The sequence below is a fragment of the Bombus vosnesenskii genome, unplaced genomic scaffold (genome assembly GCF_011952255.1).
Source record: "Bombus vosnesenskii isolate JDL3184/JDL3185 unplaced genomic scaffold, Bvos_JDL3184-5_v1.1 scf7180000013319, whole genome shotgun sequence".
In the NCBI taxonomy this organism is placed as follows: domain Eukaryota; kingdom Metazoa; phylum Arthropoda; class Insecta; order Hymenoptera; family Apidae; genus Bombus; species Bombus vosnesenskii.
In genome coordinates, this window is record NW_022882964.1 from 48,221 (window position 1) to 72,784 (window position 24,564).

The 24,564-nt window shown below is 39.7% G+C and overlaps 1 protein-coding gene across 2 annotated transcripts; it reads left to right on the top strand.

Moving 5' to 3' along the window:
- Window positions 1-6,545: 6,545 nt before the first annotated feature.
- LOC117235692 lies at window positions 6,546-24,500 on the top strand. 2 transcript variants are annotated; one of them, XM_033497973.1, is made up of 5 exons: window positions 6,546-6,709; window positions 14,298-14,634; window positions 16,916-17,072; window positions 17,573-17,930; window positions 19,076-24,500. In XM_033497973.1, exons 2-5 carry the CDS (start codon window positions 14,298-14,300, stop codon window positions 21,242-21,244), a joined length of 3,021 nt encoding a protein of 1,006 aa, XP_033353864.1. In that variant the 5' UTR covers window positions 6,546-6,709; the 3' UTR covers window positions 21,245-24,500. The 2 variants fall into 2 exon arrangements, with proteins under 2 accessions (XP_033353864.1, XP_033353865.1); XM_033497974.1 differs by lacking the exon at window positions 6,546-6,709 and adding an exon at window positions 14,078-14,098.
- Window positions 24,501-24,564: the final 64 nt, after the last annotated feature.

The window sequence follows — 24,564 nt, forward strand, 5'->3', positions numbered from 1 at the left end:
ATTAAAGTAAGGTAAATTTTAGAACAAGTTTACTCGCAAAGAATAGCCATTTGATATGATGCATTCAGTTTCTATACATTAACCACACGAAATCAGACGTAAAAGACTATACATCTGTATATCTTATGTTGTAGTATTCGATACTAAATTAATATTATTACGCTATGGAACGAAATATTCGCAGAAATGTTGTAATGGCTATTGAAAGAATGCATGCCATTTTACGCGAAAATATATTTGAAATGTATAAAAAAATTAAAGGGTTTAATTAAAGTTAAATTGCCAGAAGGACTTACACCTATTTATATTGTTCCGTTTATTTTATTATTTTATAGAATGCTTCGTTCGTTATGTTATCGAATTACTTGCTTATTACATTCCTCTCATAATCCACGAGGATTGTTTTTCAATCTTGTTCGATACGTATTCGCAGAAAGGGATTTAGTTGCGACGACTTTTGAATATATTATCGAGATTATCAAGCCGAGTAATATTGCAAACAGTTTGCTATTAGGAAGTTGTTATTGTATTTAACGATGTTTCGACAAAAGTACACAATTTTCCGCACGTTATTTTTACATTTGACAGAGTGCGAATAACCAACAACTTCTTTTCTTTCTCTTTCCTTTCTGAGGTAACCCAAGTAATTCCGACCTAACCGTAAACTCGTTTCTGATTAACTACAAATCAGATTTTAACATTTATTAAAAAGTCATTATCGAAATAATTTTATTATAAACTTTTTTCGTTGAATCTTCTTTTTTTTTCTTGAATATATTTACCTTTCCTTTTGCCGAATAATTATATCGTGTATTTCATTTATTTTGATAATATTAACAGTTTTCGTACATTCGTATAGTTTCTACGTGAAAATTAGCTCTGTACACGCGTAGCACTGTGTTTCGGAATCACTGTGTTTTTCACGTACGCTACTGTCTGGGATAAAACTTTTCTATCTAAGAAAAGGACTAAGTACACGCGCGACAATATTCTGTCCGTTTAATCTGGTATTACCTTATTTACTAAATTTAGTTCTCCTTTAATGCATACCTAATTCCTTCGTTTCTTTATTTTTTATTTATCTTAACGACTTAGTGGATTGGTTCGCCAATGTAATGGAAGATATAATATAGTTGATAGATATCCTAACGTACTGGACCTTCGTAACGATATTTTTCTAGTTCTAATCTTTTCCTATGTATTACTCTTCTTCTGGTCACAAATGTCTTGTAGAAAGTACAGCGGAGCCTCGTATATCCGAATGAATAGGACAACGAAAAAAGTTCGATTTCATTTATCGAAGTAGAGATTGTCGGTTTATCCGAATTTTTAAGGATCTCGTATCTTTCGTCTGTTAAATATTGAAATAAGTAACCGCGTATCGAATAATGAAACGATCATTTTCTCGATATTAAATTCCTATCGAAATTTCCTGCAATGGAGGTCAAGGAAATTGTTACTTTGTTTCAATAAGGATGCCATCTTTTTGGGCTGCTTAATCATGCAAATTTGTTGATGTAAATAACTCTGCAGATTACTTTTATGACCCAAATCTTCGGTATCTTTCTGCAGATGTTACCGCATACTTGGCAAATATTACAGCTCGCGGTGTAACAGGACGCATTCCTCGGCGTTCTTTCGTTTCTTGTTCCTTTCTTTTCTTTTTTGTTTTCTTTTTCTTTTTTCTTTCTTTCTTTTTTCTATTTTTTTTTTTTTTTTTTTTTTTTTTTTTTTTTTTTTTTTTTTTTTTTTTTTTTTTTTTTTTTTTTTTTTTTGTTGCCGATAACTTCTTTTAATCGGTCGGGTGATTTATCTTTGCTATTCATATTTTCCAACCTATATTTCTCAAATTATCAGCTTACGTTCGCGATGCCAACTTTGTGTATATGATGTATATGATGTATTGTATATGATGTATATGATGTATTGTATATGATGTATATGAATAGCTTCTACAGCGATGCGACCTCCAAGTTCGTATTAGGGTATTGCTCAAATGATTATAATCCATGAACTTCTTTCATACCCGTTTCATATTTGTTCATTTTGTAATGAAATAATGTAAAAGTATCGAAGAGAGAATTAAAGCGTCGACCTTGTATTTGGTTGGTTTTAAATCTTAAATTTTCACGCGTAATAAAAAGTATTATTTACTACTATTCGATAATGCGTTAAATATTTATTGCTATTTAACGATATATTTTAAATGGGCCATTTTATATGCAACGATCTAATACGTCAGTAGGGATACAGGATCAACAAGGAGAATCACTGAATCACTTTTCTTTCACAAAGACTGTGTTAATGTAAAGCGAATCCGCGAGAATAACTTTTAACGGCAACTCTTGAAGCAAATGTATTTTCCTTTAGAAAGTAATTTAATAAATATATTATAGTTTATCATGCTATGCGGGAGGAAATGATATTTACCAAGACCTGTTGAATTTTCTGCATCTTCGTTGTGTCTAGCAATAAACGTTTCCGTTTCCTCTTTTAATTAGGCCAAGTCTACCAAAAAGCAAAAAGTAAAAAGGAAACAGCAAAAAGCAACGAAACTAAATACTGCGTTCGTTGAAAATTTCTAGTATAAATCATGAACTCGCAGATATTCGAAATTTCGAAATTACAATAAAGGAAACGAATGAAAGGAATAAAATAAGAACACCGTGATCAATGTGAAGCAAAGTTTAGAAAATATCTGAAATACTACACGCGCGTTTAAATAATTTGAAATTCCAACGATTTAAACTAAAACTTGAAAACTGTACGTACATATATGCGATATACGTGTAAAGAGCGTTGAGAAAGAAAGTGTCAGGACCGCTACGGCGTGATTCTACACGTTCGGTTTGACAAAGATCGACCTAGAAAGATTATAGCGAGATCGACTTGACCTTGAAATTCGAGGCCAAAAGGCCAAGTTTGTTTACTCGCGTCGTGTTCTATCGATCCTTCTGTTGGCAAAAGAAAATGAAAAAAGAAAAGACGAAAACGATGTTTAGTAAAGTTCGATTACAAAGTTACCGCATCGATCGGAATTACGTTTACAAAGACCAGTCGAACACGATAGAATCAGAAGAAATTTGACTTTTCGATCCGAAGTTTCAAGGTCGGGGTCAATTTCGCGGCAACTTTTTACATCGATCTGCAGCACACCAAGGCGTAGAATTTTGACGCACCCTGTACAGACGGCAGATCGAAGAGAAGATCAGAATGACCTGCTATACATAGCTGGCCATATCGAGGAGTGCGAGCAGGAGGACTCAAGCAACCGGTCCATCAGTCGCGTGCAACAGCCGCGAAACATGGCGGCTATGAAGAAGGAGGTAGAGGTAAACTCGCGTTTCTTCTATGTAATCTGATCGAGAGCATTGGCATTTAAAGGATCCTTTACATCGCTTGCCCACGCATATTCACTGTTCACTCTGCATGTTTGGGTGGTCCTTCGTGCCACAATTTCATTCCACTGTCATTTTCTCCTATGCAACGCTGGTATGGTAATCGCTGCCGTTCCATCTTTCTCTTCTTATCTTTTCTCCTTTTCCTTGCTCTCGGGCTTTCTCTCCGGGCCTAGCGACGAACGCCGCGTGTGTACGATAGAATGCTTCGAGTAACTCGTTACGTTTCAAGTTCGTATCGTCGACGGACTTGACGTCGAAAGTGAACGGATCGAGGGCGCATAGATTACGCGTTTGAAACGAGCTGTCTGTAAGGTAGCTGGAGCGGATGGTTCGTACGAAAGCTAGTACTAATAGGGAGTTTTTCAAAGAGCCATGTAAAAGTGGTAGGAACCGGGCAAGACGACAAACCGAAAGTGTTGGATAAACTGTTTAATCGTGAGCTATTCTCTGCAACGAATAGTACGACAAAGCGGCAAAAAGTTTTTAGACGCGAATTATAAGGTAGGATTTTCGAAACGATCGATTCTTTATACACTTTTGAATTTTTCATTTTTTGAAATTTTTGAAATTTCATGTAACATACGCTAAACTACTTGTCTTATCGCACGCTGTGTTCACTATGCAACGGTGCTAAAAGCAGATGTACAAAAGAAGGTAACGATGGCTATGAGAAAACCGTGAAAACCGTGAAGATCGGGACATTCGGCTGATAACATGGATTATTCCTAGATATCGATACTTTAATACCTTGATATAACTCGAATACGTTCGAATATACAGTGGTTACGAAGACGTTTCAACATTTATAAACACTGTTCATGTTCTTATGTATTATATAAAACATTGTCAAATTTTCAAGAAACATCAATTTTGACGTTTACAAAAATTCACCATAAAACTAATCGTCATAATCGTACGATAAAATTATACTATTTGTACGATATACGACCAGAAGAACACGACGATTCGCATAAACTGTTTCATCTCCCTTTTTAGATAATAAAATCGTAAGGTTAAAAATATTCCCTAAATATGATAGTAAAGTAATCTTTGATTTCGAACCTCCTGGCGTTGTTTTCCTTCAACGTGTTACTCCACGTGCAAACGGCGTACGCTACTTCTTTTGACAAGTATATGTTTGTAATATCGTCAATGTTTTCTACGTACGTTTCTCAATTTACATTTGAGATTTTACTCGCTAACGGTAAAGCTGTTCGAACAAGCTGTTTCGTCAGCCTTTGTATACGTGTTAAATAACGACGATCGTTTATTAACGAAAATGTTCGATCTCTTCTTTCTTCCCCTCTGGAGAAGAAAAAAAGAAGGAAAAAAGAAAAAAGAGAGAGAAAAGTGCGAAAAGAGGGAAGAAGAGAAAAGTTTGGGTGTGGGTGTCGAAGATGGTCTTGGGCTTGCCATTTACGGACGTATGGCAAAACCGGATACAGAGAGTTACGAGACTGATCTAAAATGCGAAGAAAAAACTGAAAGAACTGAGTGTATCCGCAAACGTTCGAAGGATACTTTGAATCTTCATGTCGAAGTCATCGAACTCTGCGCACTTGTTATTCGTGCGTAAGGCCGTGATTATACAGAGAGCGGCGAGCGGTGAGCGGCAACAGCTGCGAAACAAGTGACGGCAAAGCGGCAGAAAATCTATGAGATAAGCTTAAACGTTATTCTCAGTCGCTATTGATAAAAATTGGAAAAATTTCCATTTCCATATCCTGAAATATTAGCTCTAGTTTCGTGCCAACAACTTTCGATACGTTGGCTATGTGCCCTACTATCTGGATCGATAAAGTTTGTTTTCTGATTCACGGTTAAACGTTTATAACAGACGATTATATCATTTCCACTGATTCGATATATTTATGAAACCTGATTTATTAATCCATTTGTTAATCACGCGGAGTAATGTTTCAGACGAGCTGTCCACGATTACCTGGATGAATAAACGTTTTGTCCAGCAAGATTATTCGTCCTTTATTATTATACTCGTGTTTTCTTCGTCCCTTCCAACTATTACTTTGTTCCCCCGATTTGAGCTGGACTTTGCTCCATTCACGAAACAAATAACTCTCGGTAAAGTTCTCACGATACATTCGATGTATTCGATTCATTTTCTACGATAAAGGAACTTGTCATGGTCCGAGCAGCAGGTGATATCCAATAACGCGGCAAACATTTCGAATGGAAAGGCGCGATCGTTCAAATCAAGAATTTTTCTATACGCTCATCTTTGCATTTTCTTGTATAATATTTGAATACGGCTTCTTTTGCGATTTTCAACAGCACTGTGAAATTCATACAACTTCGTTTTACGCACTGTATAATTAGAAAACACATTCTACGTAACATGAGATACTTTATTCCAATCAACGCTGATACTGTTAACTCTGATACTGATAGTGGTAACTCGATAAACGATGGAGCCAGAATGGCAACCAGAATATGATTGTAAATACAGAACAAACTGGTGAAACATCTTGTCCGTGGCCTCGACCACGGTGTTTACACCTACATTTATTATTTTTTGTCACAAGCCGAATACATACTTTGGGACGGTGATGATATCTAACGATTGAAAATAACAAAAAAAAAAAGAAAAAAAAGAAAAAAGAAAAAAGACGAAAAGTACGAAAAGATAACTTTAAAATATTCAAAGTAACCGTTGCTTTCTATCTTTGATCAGCATAGAGGACGAAACTGACAAAATTTCAATCGTCAATGTTAATAAAAAATGACAAGATTGCCTCTTCGATGCAATTTAGGTGAAAAAGTATGTACCGTATGATCGATATAGTGTATCGAACGCAAAGTTCGGTACACTATATCGGCATCAGAGCCTGAAAGAGCAAGTGCCGAGAAGTAAGAGCAAAAGTACGTAGCTTCTGCGAGGTCTTGCAGCGCGACATAAGGCCACGCACTCGCAGGCGTAAATAGGTGGGTGGTTGGGTAGGTAAGGAGGATAGCCGTAAGAAGGATAGCCGTAAGAAGGCGACCAACACACTCTCGCTCGTAGCTATCGCATCCACACGTTTCTACATGTGCATGTACACGCAAAGGCTAAGAGTAAGAAAGAGTGAGGGTAACCTCTCTGTGGAACTGGCTGTGTTAAGAGGTCTCCCCTGTCGCAGGTAAAACGCTGCCTCTGGAAAGTGAGTTCAGTCGTGTCCGCGCGATCGTGTTGCACGATATTTACCTGCGCGTGCAAACTCTCGAATTCAGGAGCGTACCGTTCGCTCCGGGAGCCTCGCGAGTGCTACACAACCGCATCCTTGCACGCTGCCAACGACCAGCTAGACAAGGTACGAGTAACTACCTGTTACGCTTCCTATATACACGCAACAGTTTCGTGATACGTTACACGTTTCCCATTTTCAACTGTGGTAACGCCATTAGTGGTTTCTCCGTAGTTTCTTCGCCCATTTGTTCGATTTTGTTCGACTGTGTTCGATTTTGTTCGACTGTGTTCGATTTTGTCCGACTGTGTTCGATTTTGTCCGATTTTGTCCGATTTTGTCCGATTTTGTCCGATTTTGTTCGATTTTGTTCGATTTTGTCCAATTTTGTTCGATTTTGTTCGATTTTGTTCGATTTTGTTCGATTTTGTTCGATTTTGTTCGATTTTGTTCGATTTTGTTCGATTTTGTTCGACCTTGTACGACGTGATACACCATGGTGATGGATTATAGCGTAGATCTATACGACGAATCGATAGACTTTCATATAGTTATAGGCGTAGAGGCTAGAAGAACGGCAAAGTATAGGTAGAAATCCGTATAATTGGCATACTCGACCTCGACACGGCTGCTTGCACACGCCGATTCGATTTGTCGCTGTGGAAAACGGCAGGCTCGTCCTTGCGGATGACAGCATCAGCGACACCCACGTACGATCGAAAACCCTACGCATACTGCTCGTCGAAAGTTTCGTGAATTCCAAGTGACACTCAACACGCCTCCGCACGATCATTCACCTCCTTCTCTTTCTCTTTCTCTGTAATTTTCCACTGCCGACAATCCCATACCTTCCACGAAGCTCGCATTTTTAGTTTTCACTTTCTTAAAAAAAGCTAATCTTCCTTCGCATAATTTAATATTCGCGTGAAACAGGCGAAATTTGCTTCGACCGTGCGAGTATCTACCGTCGATAACCCAACCTATCGTCGTCGATTCGTAATATCGTCGATATGAAAATATAAAAGGAAATGTAAACTGTAAGCGGAATATTTAAAGAAGGAATATTTAAAGTACGAGCAAAGTTATTCGCGCGTAGCGATTAATTACTTTCACTGTCGACTCGATCGTTTACGGAGAGGTCGTGCAACGTGGAAAAACGATCCGGTTGCTCCGACACTGGCTCGTACTTGTAACCGAGCCGAGAAATAATATGTGTGCGTGTCCTCGGATATTATATGCGAAGAGGTCCGCCAGCAGAGGTTTCGCAGCTTCTACATTTCGGCCGCAAAACGACGAAACCGCGCGGATAAACGAGCCGACCGAGTCTGGGTTCTCCCCCCCCCCCTCCTCCTCGTCGAAAACCGGTCCTGCTTGTGGCCGCTAGCCGATTTTGCCTGACGAACACATGCGGTCGCCATCTTGGATCGGCCGGGGATGACGTCATTGGTACAAGGCACGGCCGCTTGCTCAATTCTAGCTCCAGCTAGAGATGGAAACAGAGGCCGCGGCCAATAGTGACGCTTCGTTGAACGGGCCTTGATATTTCGCCTTTCGATTTTATTCATCTTTCGCAGTTTTATTGCCGAGGAGGATTTACAGTCAGAGACAAAAGCACTTATACGAGTGCAAGTTAACTCTAGTCCAAATACAGTCCGCGACAAAAGCATAGCGTACTCTATCTATCCAAATTTAATGTTTCTGCAATTAATGTTTCTACGTGATAAAATAAAAATTTTAATGCTCAATGATCTTTATTGCGTAGTTATGTTACATAGTTTGACTTTACTATAGAAAACTGAACGAAACAGCCACGTTATTTAAGTATTAAAAAAAATGATTTTCAATATTTCCCGCTCACTTCTTTGCTTCGTACGATTGCCAACACGAGCTTTGCAAGCGATATATCTTGTTTTTTAATATATCTGGAACAACGATTTCCCTATTTTGTTGAATACAGTGTTTTTAATACTGTAACACTTTCGAAATGCCTTACATACTCCTATAACCGTCTGTTATTAATTCTACCTAATAATTTTCCATTATAATAAGATCGAGTAATCCCGTTGGCCAATTCCAACCAAAATAACCTACTAAAATATTCCTTTTTCTCAAAGTAGTCTCTTACACGTTTTGTTATCCACCTACGTTGCCCCGTTGGAATATTACATTTTCACAAGCGATTGTGGCTTTACGATCACTTGTTTGTTCATCTATTAAGTCAATGTATTTCCAACTATATAATCGTCTTCATTTTAATTGCTCTGCAGTATCTAATTTCGGCCTAAATTGGCAATTTAACTTTTGTCGTGGAAGTATGCAATACCAAGAACAATCCGGATCATCCAAAAAAAAAAAAAAAAGAATCATTTTCATAAAAAAAAAAGAAAAAAGGTCTGCGTCATTTTCCATCGAGTAATGTCCTCTAGTGCAAAGTATAAACGTTTTTCATGTGTGTTTCGTGGTAAAAGGTGGTTTCCTTCTGCTTTAAATGTGGACATTATTATGTAACGCATTGTTCGTTACGTTATATACGCATATACCATATATATGCGGAACGGTGTGTCATACTGGCGAAAATGAATTTTACGCTTTTCTTAAAGTCACACGTTCGCGGTAAGAATTTATCGTTTTCGATTGACCAGTATCCTCCTGTTTGCTACATTTTTCTGACTTGTGTAATAAATCGCAAGCAATTTTTCGACTCTGACCTATAATACCTGTATGAAATACCTATATGAAATTTTCAACGCCGACTACTTTTCTTGCTTCGATGTTGGAATTGTTTGTAATATTTCGTCGTCGCTTACCGATTTTCCATGTCCTATACCGAAATCTAGAAAAAGGAAACAAGAAAGAAAAACAGAAGACTAATACTCCCAAATTTCACGGTTTACTGCCGATACTCTCAAATGAAAATGGAAATAATTTCCATTGTTTTATAAAACTGTTTATAAAACGCCAAAGAAAGTTTTATTAGTTGGATCGAATGGTATATGTATTTTCGCCATTTGTATGTTCAAACGTATAAATATATGTATATATTTTGAATATTTGTAATCCTATGTTAAACTTGAAGCGCTTTCACGTTTAATATGTAAAATAAATGTCCTCTGTACGAAAACGTAATTTGGAAGGAACGCAGATAACAGAGAAAATACGTGCACATAAAATTTGCGATCTTATTTTTGCAGAATTTGCAGAATTTTTTACTAAAAAAATAGCCTTATTAGAATATTAATTACGACTTATGGAATTTTCTAATATAAAAATATGCTTGATAGCATATATTGTATGTCGCAGCATATACCATAGCATATATATATACATTAGATCGAAAATGTTTAATTGTATGGAAAGTTGGCAAGTTTGAAAAGATTTTCGCGATCTAAAAGATAAAATTTAATATATGATTCTGTTTTCGCACGTGTGATGTATTAAATTGTAATGTTTGCAACCGACTTGTAAAATGTTATCGAACATTTATTAGTAATTGAAACTTCAATTAACAACCCGCTAATGATTAATTATTGTTTGTTTCTATACGTTGGATTACTATGCAGATGGTAATGGTGATCGTGTACAATACTGAATCACGATCGAACAATGGTTTATTGCGCAAGATCTTACGGTTGTACATTTTCTGCAATTTCAGTCTATATCGCATAGCAATATGAATTCCTTCTTTACCGTTTCTGTCAGCATAGTATTAATAATTCGTCGTATTTTTGGAAGATTATCCGATAGTCGAAAGAGGAAAGGAAAATTAAACGTTGATTTAAGCGTCCCGCCAAATATTATGATATACATTGATCTAGATTAGATATAAATTATATAGAAAGGTCATAAACGTTTATAACGATCTTTTACTTTTACTTAGAATTTTCATTATACAAACGTGACAAATTTTTGTCACGCAGCTTGTAGAAAGATCTTCAAGTCTTAATAGAAAATTGTAACGAAAAAAACGATAACGATTCTTTTACATTACTCTTTTTAGCAACGTTTTTAATAATAGAAAAATACAACTTGATCGAAAATGATTCAAAGAAAGCGATAGAGTTAAGTAAAATATCGCATGATAAATTTGTCTTTTCTAATAAATTCTAGTATTGAATTATTAAAATTATAAGGGACAAAATTATTACTAAAATTATCATATCAAGCTATTTTTAACAATCTTTGACGCGATAATGTGGAAAATATAGTTAAGGAAGATTTATGCACGGTTTATAGAGTGTTACGTTTGAGAGGTGTTAAATATTTTAGTATTTGTCTTTGTGTGCGGATTTCACTGCAAATAGATATACCGAGAATTTAGGCTAGGTTTTGCCATATTTCTGGTCTTACGTCAGATACGAAATGACGAGTTCCGTTTTCAAGGAATATCTGTGGGTATGTGCTCGTGTATTATTCGTAGAAAAAATTCTTCTTTTATTCATCTCGATTTCTGTTCCGGTTGCTCTCAACAATGAAAGCTAACGAACGTTTCATTAAATTATTTACATAATTAACATTTTAAGCGCTTAGTTTATTCCGATAGTAATCTACGGGCTAAAACGCGTGTTTCTGTGTGAAGTAAAAAGCAAATAATAAACAGAAACGAATTAATTCTGTGCTTCCTGCAGCTTCCAACATGAGATCACACACTTTAGTTTTTACAAGATTTTCACCTTTAAGAGACTATTATTGCCATTTACTTACGTGTCAGCACGTGTTCTCTTCGCAGTTCTTCGAACCTTTCTAGATGTTTCCTGCGCAATACCACGATCGTACAAACAGCTCTCGTACAAACAACTTGTCGGAGAAAACTAACAATTGAGAGTGGGAAAATTGAGTCGCGTCTAATCAACAAACGTGAAAAATCAACGTGGAAGATGAACGAAGTTGGCGTTCTTCAGAGACAGACAGAGATGCGTATTTTCACAATTAGCGACGATTCAATTTTTCGGCCCGTTTCCGCCTAGGCCTCGATACAAGAGTGTATATCCGTAGCGATAACAAAAAAATGTATTACTATTATATACTATGAAGCGAAACTTAATGAATAATTTGCCTGATATTATCGTCTTTGCTACTTGTTTAGACATAGTAGATAAATAGATTTTTAGTATACACGTAGCCTGTATACTACGCGACAAGTCGTTTCACGTTCGTACTGTGACAGTGATCTTGAACGATGTTCTTCGGATCTAAATCGTGTAGTAATTACCGGTACCGTTTTAAGTCGAAAGGGAGTATACGCAACTTTCGCTCGAATCGAGTCATTGCTGCTAGATAGTACAAAGATAGTTTATCTAAATGTATATTAAATAAGAAAGTCGTATTTGCAATGAAATTGTATAACAGTTTAAATTTTGGAACGTATGCGAAATCGATAGCTGGTTGTTAAATAGTAAAAGTCATTTTTCAGCAAATTAATGGGTTATAGGTTGTGTTATAGTTATATTCGGCCGCAGAGAGGTGACTGGCAACGCTAGAAATATACAAATATAGAAATATACAAATGCCATCCCCAATTATTACAGATCCAAGTTCGAAATAATAATCCTACAAATAAATATATGCGCATATTACATAGACAACTTTTACGAAAACGAGTTGACTTTAATTCCCTCCCGAGGCAAGATCCGGGTTGCAATTGCAGGCAATTGACACATTCATCTTTCTTAAAACGAGCTGTTTGTCACTCTGTTGTATCAGAATTTTCTTTTTTTTTTTTTTTTTACAAAATAAGACTCCAGGACGAAAAGTTCACAAGTGTTAAATCGCAAGTGACTGATTTTTTAAGGACATGCTGTACTTTATAAAAATATCGCTATCGTTGATGTACACGTATTTTCATCGTTGCAATTATATCGCTGACATATATTTTCTACTTTATTTATTCTATATCGTATCTCTTATTCGTTATATCTCATTTATCTACGTTGTACGTTGTACGTTACGTTTCATTCATTTTCCTACCAGCTGCGTAAGGCTGGTGAAAATAATGAAATTTCCCAGTCTCTTATAGAGCCTCTTTTTGTACAACGTAGAAAGAACTATGCTTAACGAGTTATATAAATCCTTTCGTGGCACATTTCGATCGATTCGCAGCGTGGATCGTGCAAGGGCACGGGCGCATACACGAGCCAGAGTTTCGCTTGTGCGTGGCTAGTGAAAGTAGAGTGTTTGCGCAACAAGGCGACGTTGTCTCTCCTTCGGATACTGGTTCGACTTTAAAGGCTCGATGCCTGTCTGTCTCCTAGACTTTCAACCGTGCCAGCTGTTAACGACATTGCTCTCGTTGCACGACTGCTTTTCTTTTTCCCCTTCGCACCGACAGTTTCTTGCAGTCTGTTTCCTCTGTCTTTGCGTATCGTCGTACAACTCGCGTCATCTTCCCACTGTATTCATATTGTAAATACGGTTTAGCATAGCCTAATGGAGAAGCCTCGTTCGAGCGTAAGAACGAAAGACGCGATTATTAGGATAATTTTTTGAATAACAAAGCATCTAAACGCTCTTCGTAATATCGTCGAATTAAATGCGACCGATTTTTACGTGAGCATTGCCGCTTCGAATCGTTAATTATAAATTTTGACGATCGTCGGTCGATTTTTCTTCGAAATTGAATAATAAGAGACGCAATAAGAGACGACATTGTTCGCGAAACGTGCCAATATTGTATGCGATATTAGAACGATTCGTTATCCAGACATTGTCCGCTGTGTATCTAAGTAAAAGCTGAGAAAGAGTTAGAACGGAATCGATATCGAGGACTGGACGATATGTATCGAGCTCGCCACCACTTACATACCACTGAGAACAGAGAATCGTAGAATAGGTGTGTCGCGACATTCCTCGTTGGAATTACCGATTACGAACACGTACGCGTCTTCTACACGAAAACTGCATGTATGTACGTATATTATAAATAATACAGGCTCGACGGCTCCGTCCGATTCATTCACTTGGAACGTGATCGGCAAGATGATTTCGTTCTATCCACTTGCGCGCACTTACGATCAGTCAGCACTTTTCGTTCGAAAGACAGTCCCAGCGATTATTTAAGTACACCGTGACTCACGAAACTTCATGTATATGTATACAGAGTGTGCCACCAACTTTGTCCACCTCAAGTACCTTTGTTATTTCAAACGATACGTTTTCATACGTTTCGAATAAAAGTTGTGGGATTTAAAGGAATAGATAACGTGGTAGTGGCGATCTCTTGACAAGTGGCTGCGTTATTATTACGAGTTACAATTTAAATAAATAAATAACTCGTAGAATATTTCATTGCGAGAAGTAGCAGACTCGTCCGAGTCCATTATGATCTGGCTATACTTTGTAACTAATCAGGCGGAGTCTATGTAATGGCAAAAATTGTTATTTTTCTGGTAATTGGGAAAGTACGCAGTGAGAGTAATCGTAAATGTACCGAATACGAGTAGCGCACTCGTGGAAACATCCGAATATTTCTGTCCACGTAAATATCGTCTCACAATCGAGACTGCAACAGTGCTGTCTGTCGTCAGCAGCAGACATTGCCGTTACAAGCATCCAAAAGCAAAATCATATCGAGGAATTGTTCTACGTAAATGAGGTTTACGTGGTCCGTAGTGTGAGAAATTTGGCTAAGAGACAAGGCCGTTGTCGGCGATCTATCGAGCAAAGTTTATTCGTATATTCTATCATTGGTACATAAAAGATTCTTTTGATCGTTTTTCAGATGCTGTCGAGGTTGCTGGTCGTATTCTGGATGGCACTTCCTCTAGCGCTATCTCAGAGTAATTATGCGTCACAGGGAAACAGTATCGAGTATCAGCCTGGTTTGCCACCCAGCACAGTGTTAAATGGAAAAGTAACAAAATTGGACGACATCTCGTCGATGATATTTCTGAATCGTACAAAGGCGTACCTGAATTGCAGTCAAGGGAGCATGCAGGTGGAGCTGAAATTCGAGGAACCGTTTTACGGGGTCGCGTACGCTGATTTCGATCGAAACAGTGCCTGCATATTCAAAGGACGCGGATCGACCAGTGCCAAGTTGGAATTGCCTCTGAAAGGTACGTCGTTCTATCTCTTTTATTTTCTCTCTTCTTCTTAGACTCTGGTAATGACGAGCTCGAGTACGAGGCAAAACGGTTCCAACATTGATCGTCTCTAGACTCGAATCCGTCGAATAAGAACGTCGAAGGAAAGGGACCATCATCGACGTATCCGAGTTTGGGCTAGCCTCTCCGATACGGTCATAAAAGCCAATGAATAATTAATATTAGTTGGTTAATACTACTTGATTATAGAAAAATTTCACTGATTCGAATCCAAGATGTCGATGATCTTCGTTTTTAATTATAACTGCTAATTGGCCCGCAATGGTCAATAATACACCGGTTAAGAGCTGAAAGACGGTAGTTGTGTAATTTGGCAGCCAGATGTAATATAAAAGGAACGCCTTTGTTTGCCTGTAAGCGATTTTTCCGCGTTATCGAGTACAAAAGAATCGTTAACGAACTCACAAAACTGATAAACCTACGTCGGCTGGGACGATAGAAGCAAAAATTTCAAACGTTCGTAGCGAATCTGGACGATGCACCAGCTACGAGGAGCTATTCCTCGTGGAAAACGATCGAACGAACCATTAAATTAATAGCCCTATGAAGAGGACCGATACTGGATGGACTACATAACCCGCAATCCAGACCAAATACCGTACCAACGACGTACACGAGATACAAGGAAGAAAATCGACATAACGAGAAGTAAAACAGCACACCAAGCAAAAATACTAAGAGACCTATCACTCGGGCATCGAAAGCGATCAGATTTACTACGATAGACTCTTAGACTCGGATTTATTAACCTTTGACTCTGTTTCGACGATTGGCTACTTGCCGCTAATTTGCAACTGCTAATCTATTTGCGGCGATCTAGTTTCACACACAACGCCACAACGCCGTCGAATATAACCGCGTTTTCACGGATGTAGAAAAAGCGCTTGACAAAACTATCGCAACTATTTGCAAAATTGTTAATAGATTATCTCTTCGATTCGAACGTATCATTGGTAATCCATAAACGATACGCGAGAAAAAGTTTACTAGCAGGGAAATGAGAATGATACGAAGTGGACGAGACGAGATACAGCCAAGGCACTGTACTTTGTTGTTACGACACACGTACTTTAGTAAAGATTACCAGAGTAACGAAAAGAACGACGTTGGCGTGAATTTTGCCGAGCGCGACAGCGATAAACGCGTACGAGTAAGTACAGAGGCAAAGTTTCCGAGTGTTAAAACCTCGAGCATGTCGATATAGCGAGGCGCGGCAAATTTCAAATCCGCGCGAGCCAAACGCGGAAGCTTCGTCTCGGCGGTGTTCGAATTTCGAAATTCGCGACAGTTTGATTTTCGACGAGCCGCGGCGGTTCGTCGAGTCCAACGGCGGTCGTGCGATCATCGGTGAAAAACACTTGCCGCCCGCCGTTCAACTTCCGCCGGTTCAATGTACGCTCGGGCCGCCGAACGTGGTCGAGGTAAGCGGAGCACCGCCTCACGAGCGCGTCGAAATTACCCGAATCACTGGACGCATGATAGGCGACTCGAGAATGATAGAAAAATAGTGGTCGTATCTCGCGAGCCAAGCAAACGCTTCCAATTTCGTGCAAGCCAATAGACAAGAAATCTGTTTCTCGGTATCTCTGTCTATGGTTGGGAACGAAGACGAGTCGAATCATGGCGTAAGTAACATTTTCTTTGGGTTCTTTGCTTCTGGAATACGTACTCTTCGTTTGGTAGATAGATAGATTTGGTAGACGCATAATGATAATTAATTAGAATAAAGTATGTTCATTTATACTTTTCGACGTGTCTGCGCATAGCGCATATGTAACGCAATGTAACGCGTATAGAGGGTAACAAAATTAGTTGTCATGGCTTTGGCAGGTGAGCGCACACCTTTGCAGATGTACAAAATTCACCTTCGTTTTGAAATTCAAGGTCAAATTTTTGTATCGCGTCGTATCCTTTGCTCGTCGAGGAGGATGAAAAGTCGATAAGCTGTGGCAGGGCGGGCTTGTAACAAGGTTTGTAAGAAGAACGCGCATTTGCATACAATCACCGGGTTTTATAGGCCTTTTGGAGACCAGTTCCGAACCAATTAGCGCTCAGTTTCCGCTCGTTTACCTGCTACGATCGGTTTTTGTGGTCGCGCCAGGCTACAGAGGAGGCGCAGGCGAGTTGCGCGCCGTCGTATGATCGAATCGCAGGTTGTGTTTAGAAAATGTTTCGATCGTTACGATGCTTCTAACAGTCGATCTAACGGTGTCGATGGTCGTTGATGTTGCAGGATGCGGCACGAGGCAGGATCCTCAACGCGTGTTCACAAACAACGTTGTAGTTCGCTTCCATCCTGGCCTCGAAATGGACGGCGACGAAGTTATTACGATAGTTTGTAGGTATCCTCCGCCTGTGGCACCTGCACCGCCGGCTCCTCCGGCCAGCATGTGAGTTTACTCCCTCGCCGTTCTCAATTATCATCTTTCTCTCTTTTAACGCGGTCTGACCAAAAGTATGTTTCAAGGTTTTAAGTCGATCCGAATCCGAAATCTCGGCTACCCGCGTCAGAAATCGAAATACAAACTCAGTTTTCCACGATTTATTCGCCGCGCGTTTAGCTACGTTATTTCGTGTGTGTAATTGGAATTCGCGGAAACTGGTTGGAGAAACTGGGCGAATCAAACTTCTCTTCTTTTTGAAATAACAATTATGAGAAGAATCGTTCAATTTGAAACCATGGTAGGCTACGGATAAACAGAATATAGGTATACGGGTATATGTAGTAGGTATCTAGCCAGCTTCGCGGTAATTTGCAGCTTTGTGTTTGCTCACCGATCGTTCCGATCGCCTTTTATTCGTCATACAGTCCGCTCTGACGTTCTAAAAGTTGCGAATCCCGGCGTAATTGAAAAATATCCGATAAAAAGAAAAACATCTTTGTCCATAGCTTGGCTACCCCGGCGCCAGTCCCGCCATCCGAACCACCGTTGAAAGGATTTCAGATTCTGCTCATCATCTGCGCGATTCTGTTCCTTTCGTTGCTGTTACTTGGCCTCGGTTGCTCGTACATGTGCTTGAAACGAAGAAACGTTCGCGTGATCCACCGACATCCGTTCGGAAGTGGCTCTGGCTCGGAAATAACAAAACTCTCCACTTCTTCTCTAAGCAACATCACCATGTTCGAGGGCTTGAAGATACCTAGGGCTCATGCTCTTCTACACGCACCTCCGTCCACCACCGGTAGCGATGCCAACCTGATGATCGACCATTCATTACCCAGCGATTATCCGAGCGAGAGCTCCGAGGTAAGTTGTTTCGTATGGAAGATGGATACAAACAGAGGAATTGATTAACACGCGTATGATTTATGAATAACAATTAGCATGAGTTTCCCTACTATAATCACTTTATTCTGCTGAAACTTGATAATAATCGACACTGTCAACGTCTGTCTGTCTGTCTGTCTGTCTGTCATCTTATGACTCGTTCTATGAGAATCGTTCAACTCGCGAGATTTTCACGAGATTCTTTCTCCTATCTACGTATTTATTATTATTATTTGGCCAGGTTTTAAGTTATGTTTCATTAAAATTAGTTCGTAGATCGACAAATGAAGGAAAAATGCTCAAGGATAGAGCGACTGAACAGCGGTTAATGCAACGATCAAACTCTTTCGTAATTCCAGCATATTTGCTTATTGCTAATTACATCGTCTTATTTTTCTCGCCTACCAAATATACGTGTAAATGTGATTTCGTACATATTGTGTTTTGTCTTGTTGTTTTTTCTTGTTGTTTTGAAGAATGAAAAAAGTCCGTTCATTGTTACATTAGTATCGTCTCATGGACATTTGAAATCGAACTGTTGGCGTTGTGATTAACGTAACGCTATGATCCCTCGATACGAGAGACATTTACGAGGAACGTTGAATACGGCAATCGTCGCATGCTTGCGCTACTTTATACAGTCGATCAATGTGGCTTTTCAACGAAAAGGACGAAATATCGACGATAAGCAAAACGAACGATAAGAACAAACATCTTCCAGATATTACATAAAACGTTCTTTTTCTATTTTATATTACGTATGTATCCATGCATATTATTGCAAATATAGCTATCTTTTACAAAGACGTGAAACTGTGAAAATCTCCGCGAGATTAGCGTTCGTGTCATTAAGAACGGAATTTTTCGTACGATCGATTCAAAGACTGTGTTCACAACGTTTCGAAGAAATGGCACTTAAAGACTAAATTTATCCATCAACCCGATACTCTATGCATGTATACAAATATTATACTACATGTCGCACTAGTATATACGCATAAATAAAGTTACAGGTATAATTACCGTATGTTAATCAGTCTAATTACTAAAATATCTGAAGAACTTCGAAATTCATTCGAAATGTCACCCGAGAATTAATGGAAATGGTACGTTTTTGTTTACAGGTGGACGAAGAACCTTCTCTGCCAGTTTCATCCGCCGGCTCTTACGACAACAAAGCCTTTGTTCACCACGAGACTCATCAACGCCAAGAAATTCGTACCACCAGCTCCCTTTATTCCGAGACAGTTGCCGCAGAAGTGGAAACGTCTTCCATGACAGCGGCAAACGCTTCACGCACCGCAGTTCCTCGCCATATGGTAGCCATGCCGATCGAACCCAAGTTTGACGTTCAAATGAGAGTGAAGCGAGCGCCACCTCCTCCTCCAAGTCCCCTACCCTCGGAATCCGACATAGCAAGCGTCGCTCTAGAAAGAAATCTGACCACGATTCTCGAAAAGGAAGAATCTAGCCTCACGCGCAGTCTTGACAGTCCACCGGCCAGGATGACTACATTCTCTTACGTTCCGGAGCTCCATGGACCTCCGGGAGGCGCTCCACCCACGTCCAGCATCTCCAGGCAGCAAACACCTCCAGTCTACTCGAGAATCTTGAGGAAACAGGCCGAGAGGGACACCACGACCAGCACCAGCATCGTTCAGGAACGAATTCCCTCGCCTTCTCCCATAGAACAGCCTCCTTTGCAACACCATGAAATTCGTAGACCCAGATCCTTGACTTCCTTGAACACCGAGCTAACCGAGACACGTTCTCTGACCGAAGTAACTGATCATACACACGCCAAGTACAGAGTGGCTAGCATCCTAGCTCCGACTCCACCGCCGCCTCCTCCAATTGTTCCAACAGTCACTACTACCCACACAGCTGTTCAGCATCGTGAGCATCGCCTCTTCCGCGAGGAAGTGACGGAGCCTTTGGTGGAGCCGCAGGTTGTCGCTCCTAGGCGGCCAGAGATAACCACGCACGAAGTGGACGATGTGTTTTTAAAGACAGTGACGGAGAAGAAGACTATCGAGGATGTGGAACGTCACCGTCGTCAGGTGACCGAGTATAGAACTAAACCGCCACCGCCGGATCCTAAGTGGGACGTTACTATCAGGAATTATCCTAAAGAGAATCTGCCACCGCCTCCTCCAGAATGGGAAAACTTTTCTGATGTTAGTTCCAACTCGAATCTGACGATTACCAATGAGCCAACGGGCAGTCAGATGGACGGGCCAGCTGACGAGGAACTGGACATCAATATAGAGCCTACGTATACCGCTAGAGCCGAGATTCCTTGCAGACCACCTCCAGTCACCCATCGTCGTTCCATCGATGAAACAGACGCTGATTGGTTCTCTAGACTATCTCGTGTCTTGGACCCCCGTTATGCCTCCGAATTCACTGACGGAGAACGAGCAAAATGGCGCGAGATAATTACCACGGACAGTACTTTACGGACCCTGTTAACAGAAGCCGTGGTTAAAGAGGACTATGAATTGATACGAAAAGATACCAGATATGCCCATCTATTCTCTGCAGCAAAGTGGGACGTGATCATCCGAATCTTGGGGCCTCCTGCAACACAGCCAGGTTCCGCTTCGTGCTCTACCCACGGAAAGAATCACGGGCAGCGATATAAGAGGTCCAAGTCCTCTGAATGGGATACCAGATCGAGAAGATCATCCTTGCCTACTTTGTACGAGTACGAGAGCGATGGAGGTAGTTCTGCTCATACTCAGAGCCACAGACTGCAGGTATCACAGTCTACAGCGGCGATGAGCCAGTCGAATCGTTTACGTCGACTGGCATCGAGTAACAGAGGCACAGGCGGCGTTAGCGAGGCGGACGTTAGGTCCATGTCGGAGATGACGGTGAGAGACTTTGCCAGAGTGGACAGAGACGACTTGACGAGTTTGAGTTCGTTCGAGGGAGCAGATTCGCTGGTGAGATCCTTGAGTCAGCCAAGTTTGGCCAGAAGCGGTTCAGAATTTACCGAACACTGGGGAATTCCCTCGGGCATGCTGGATCTCCCGCCTTGGACAGCGGAGGAGGAGGAAGAGGAGGAGGAGGAGGAGGAGGGAACCAGTTCTGTGGAGACGACGCCCAGAGCGGTGAGAAGAAACGATCGTCTGGAGGTGCTGGCGTCGTTCGACGATCATAGGCAAGGATCATCCACCACTAGATCGAGTCGATACATGGAGAGGGAAGTGAACAGTGTGCACGTGACCGAGAGTCAGAGGAGTTCCAACTGGTTCCACGATGATTCTGAGCCAGAGATGCAGATATGAAGATGTTTAAGAGAAGCCCGCCTACGTGTTCCATTCTCTCCAACGTCTTTCTTCGAGTTTTTATAAAATCGAGTTGTTATAAGAAATTACACATGATCATTATGGCAGAGGTTACGAGTATTATGCGGATCGAAAGTTATCGAGGAAAAATCATGCCAGTTTGATTAAGTATAGTATTATGAGAGGATAGAGAAGGAAATAGAAGACAGATATTGTTTATAAGTATTTGGATGCCTGGTGCAATCTCATCGAACGATTTACGTTCCTCTTACATTTTCAATATCGTAACGAAAGAACCCTGAATGAATTCTTTACATCTTTTGATCTTTTCACCTGTTGATCTCGAACGTCTACACACGTGTGCACATGTTATACCTTTGCGATAGTGTAAACGTGACCGAATACTTATTGGAAGATAGCGTACATTCTAGAAATATTACATTACAGAGGCCGAATCGAAGATTGAGAAGATATCCGAATTAAGCTTCGTCGAGGTTAGTTAAGCTTCTGTTAACACATTTATGAGTGGAATTTCCTACTTTCGACTCACGCGTCTGCGTCAGAAGCGGTGTCACCGCTATACGGGGAGCTGTGTGGTATCGCAGCGATGCATCGGTTCTGATCCCGTCCTAACTGAGACACAGCACACGGTTGTTTCCTTCGCGACTTATTTTAAATTTTCTGTTAACAAAAATTTCATTAAAAACACGATACTATAAAAATGTATTTGAAAGAGTTTCGCCGTTGAAAGTTAGTGCCTCGTTAGTGTCGTCTCACCGATACAAAGGCTAAAGCGATCCCACTGTACGGGTACGTTGTGCGTTCGCCCCTCCCCCACTCTGAAGTGCCCGGGATCCGATCAATGTTTAGGGTCGTGAAACGATGCGACAAAAAGCAAGGTGGTTTGCTTGTTGTCGGACCGATATCAATCCGACGACGTCAAAGACAACTTTTTTTTCCACGTAGATCTTTTCCTCGGCAACTCGCGCTCCTTTTCTACTGTCACGGCTCTTTCCGCACCGATCGTACGACATATACGAACGCTGTCGTGACGTCGTACAACCGATTGCTTGTCGTTATGCGACATTCAGCTAGGAGATGGAACGAAACCGCTTCTGACGCAAACGTGTGCGTTAAAATAGGTGATCGCCCGCCTTAAACTGAAACTTGGACTTAAACTTAAAGGAGGCGATGTTTCCTGGAATGTCTATCGTAACGAAACAAAATGTAAAAGTTGGATTATTAAAGCTTTTGAAAAGCGGTATTAGAAAGAGACACGATCTATCCGAACGAGAAATTAATTATTATGTCCGATACGAATTAGTAATCTCGGTACATCGGGCATGTCATTTTCCGCTAGAAAAATAAGTTACAGAAGATTAAAAAGTGTAAAAATCATCCGAGGAGAATATGTATAGAAAGGACCGATAATATATGCTCACCGTCATTGAATTCAGACTCGAGGCAAATGTGATGAGAATAAAACTGGAAATAACGTTACACGATCCAGCAAACATCGAGTCAATTTTTGCAGAAAGAACTTTAAGTTTGCTTGAAACGTAGAGAGATACATATATTTCGAATGAAAATGGCTTGACTAGTCTGAACGATGCTTTAAAGAGGTCCCGGAGAAGCCAGACTTTCCGAGTACGAAAGACTTTTAGTAACCTTGTATTGTAATATCTTTTAATTCGTATCTGAACATGTTTCCTCGACGTATTTCGTCTAGATAGTTGTCAAAGTGGCAACAACTACAGACATTGCCACGTACGAGATAGCAATATTTGCAAGCAAGATGTAAAAAAGATTATACTTTTTACAATTTTCGTAGCTTCGAAACGAGTATCGAAATTTTAAACGATTATAAAGTTAGAAGCATCGTTGGAAAAAGTACTTGAATATTGGAAATACATATGTGAAATATGTAAAGAGCTAAATTGCAAGTAAGAAAAAATGTTTAGGATTAAATTGGGAAAAAATTAATGGGCGATTTAAAAAGGCGATTTTTTCGATCACAGTGAAGATAAGAGCAGTGGACATTGAAAATGTGTCCCTTCAATATCTACGGCTTACAAACTATATAACCTCTGTTATAATATCCAGATTTCTTCAAATTGGCATTTGCATTTTCGACGAATGTCGCATTATTCTCCTATTTTTGTACCTTTCTATTAATTGTACCGTTTGAAATATCTATTCTTAATCTCATATCGTCCAGGATGATCAAACTTTTCACTGCCTTCTCGCATTTGGTAGATCGAAGAGGCAATTTTGCCGCCTTCTTTACGATATCTCTACGAATTCCCGACGAATTCTCTACGATTACGAATATCGACAGATTTTCGAACGAGCATTCGCGTGTTTGCGACTCAATGCGTCGACTGTTGGATCATCGAAGCACGAACACCTGAGCTTTTTATTTAATTCGAGACAGCGGAAGAAATTATTATCCGTATAATAAATCGACTGTTCTTCTTGCTCGTTTTATTTCCATTTAAAATTGAGTCGTGAATGGAATATATGTCGAAAGAATGTAAAGGATTGGAAGCATGTGTTTGATATTAATAGTTGATTATTTATTTTTCGCCAGGCGTTAAGAAACGTTAATCTCGATAATGAACAGTCGATACATTGGAGGAACAACGGTTAGCCATTCTCTCCACTTGTCACTCGAATTGTGTAAATGGAAAAAGCGAGAAACGTCGAACAGGGTAAGAATATCTGAGATTATTGGACGAGTGAAACTGTAGAATTTGGCGAAACGAATCCAATCATGACGTACGAGTTAACCCGAAACGAGTTGAAGAAACGAATCTACGACTAACCACGCGACAAATTCGCTTTCTTAACGATCGGTGGCGCATTTCGAGAACCTTTGTAACCATTGAAAACCACCATGACCGTATTAACGATATTTAACACTTTTGCTACGCATCTATGTAAAATAATCGAATTATATTGAAAATTGGCAAATTTTCAAGAAACTTCTCCAGGAATATATTGTAAACTACATTCTATTGCTGGAAAAGATTATTTTGCGAATAATACAAAATATATCGAGCTTACAGAATATCAGATATTCGATACGAATAAAATTAACTTATAAATTCATCAATTTTATGTAAAACCTAAGCTTTTTCTTTTTTTTTTCTTTTCTTTTTAGCTTCTACCTATATCAAAGTCATAGGATATTCGCACTCCACGTTTCTTCTTCTATCTTTATTAAAGAGTAATAAAAACTTTTGTTTTTATGACATATTCTCTTTCTTCGTTTTTTATTACGAAAACAGTCTTTTTATATGGAAAACTATCAGATATTA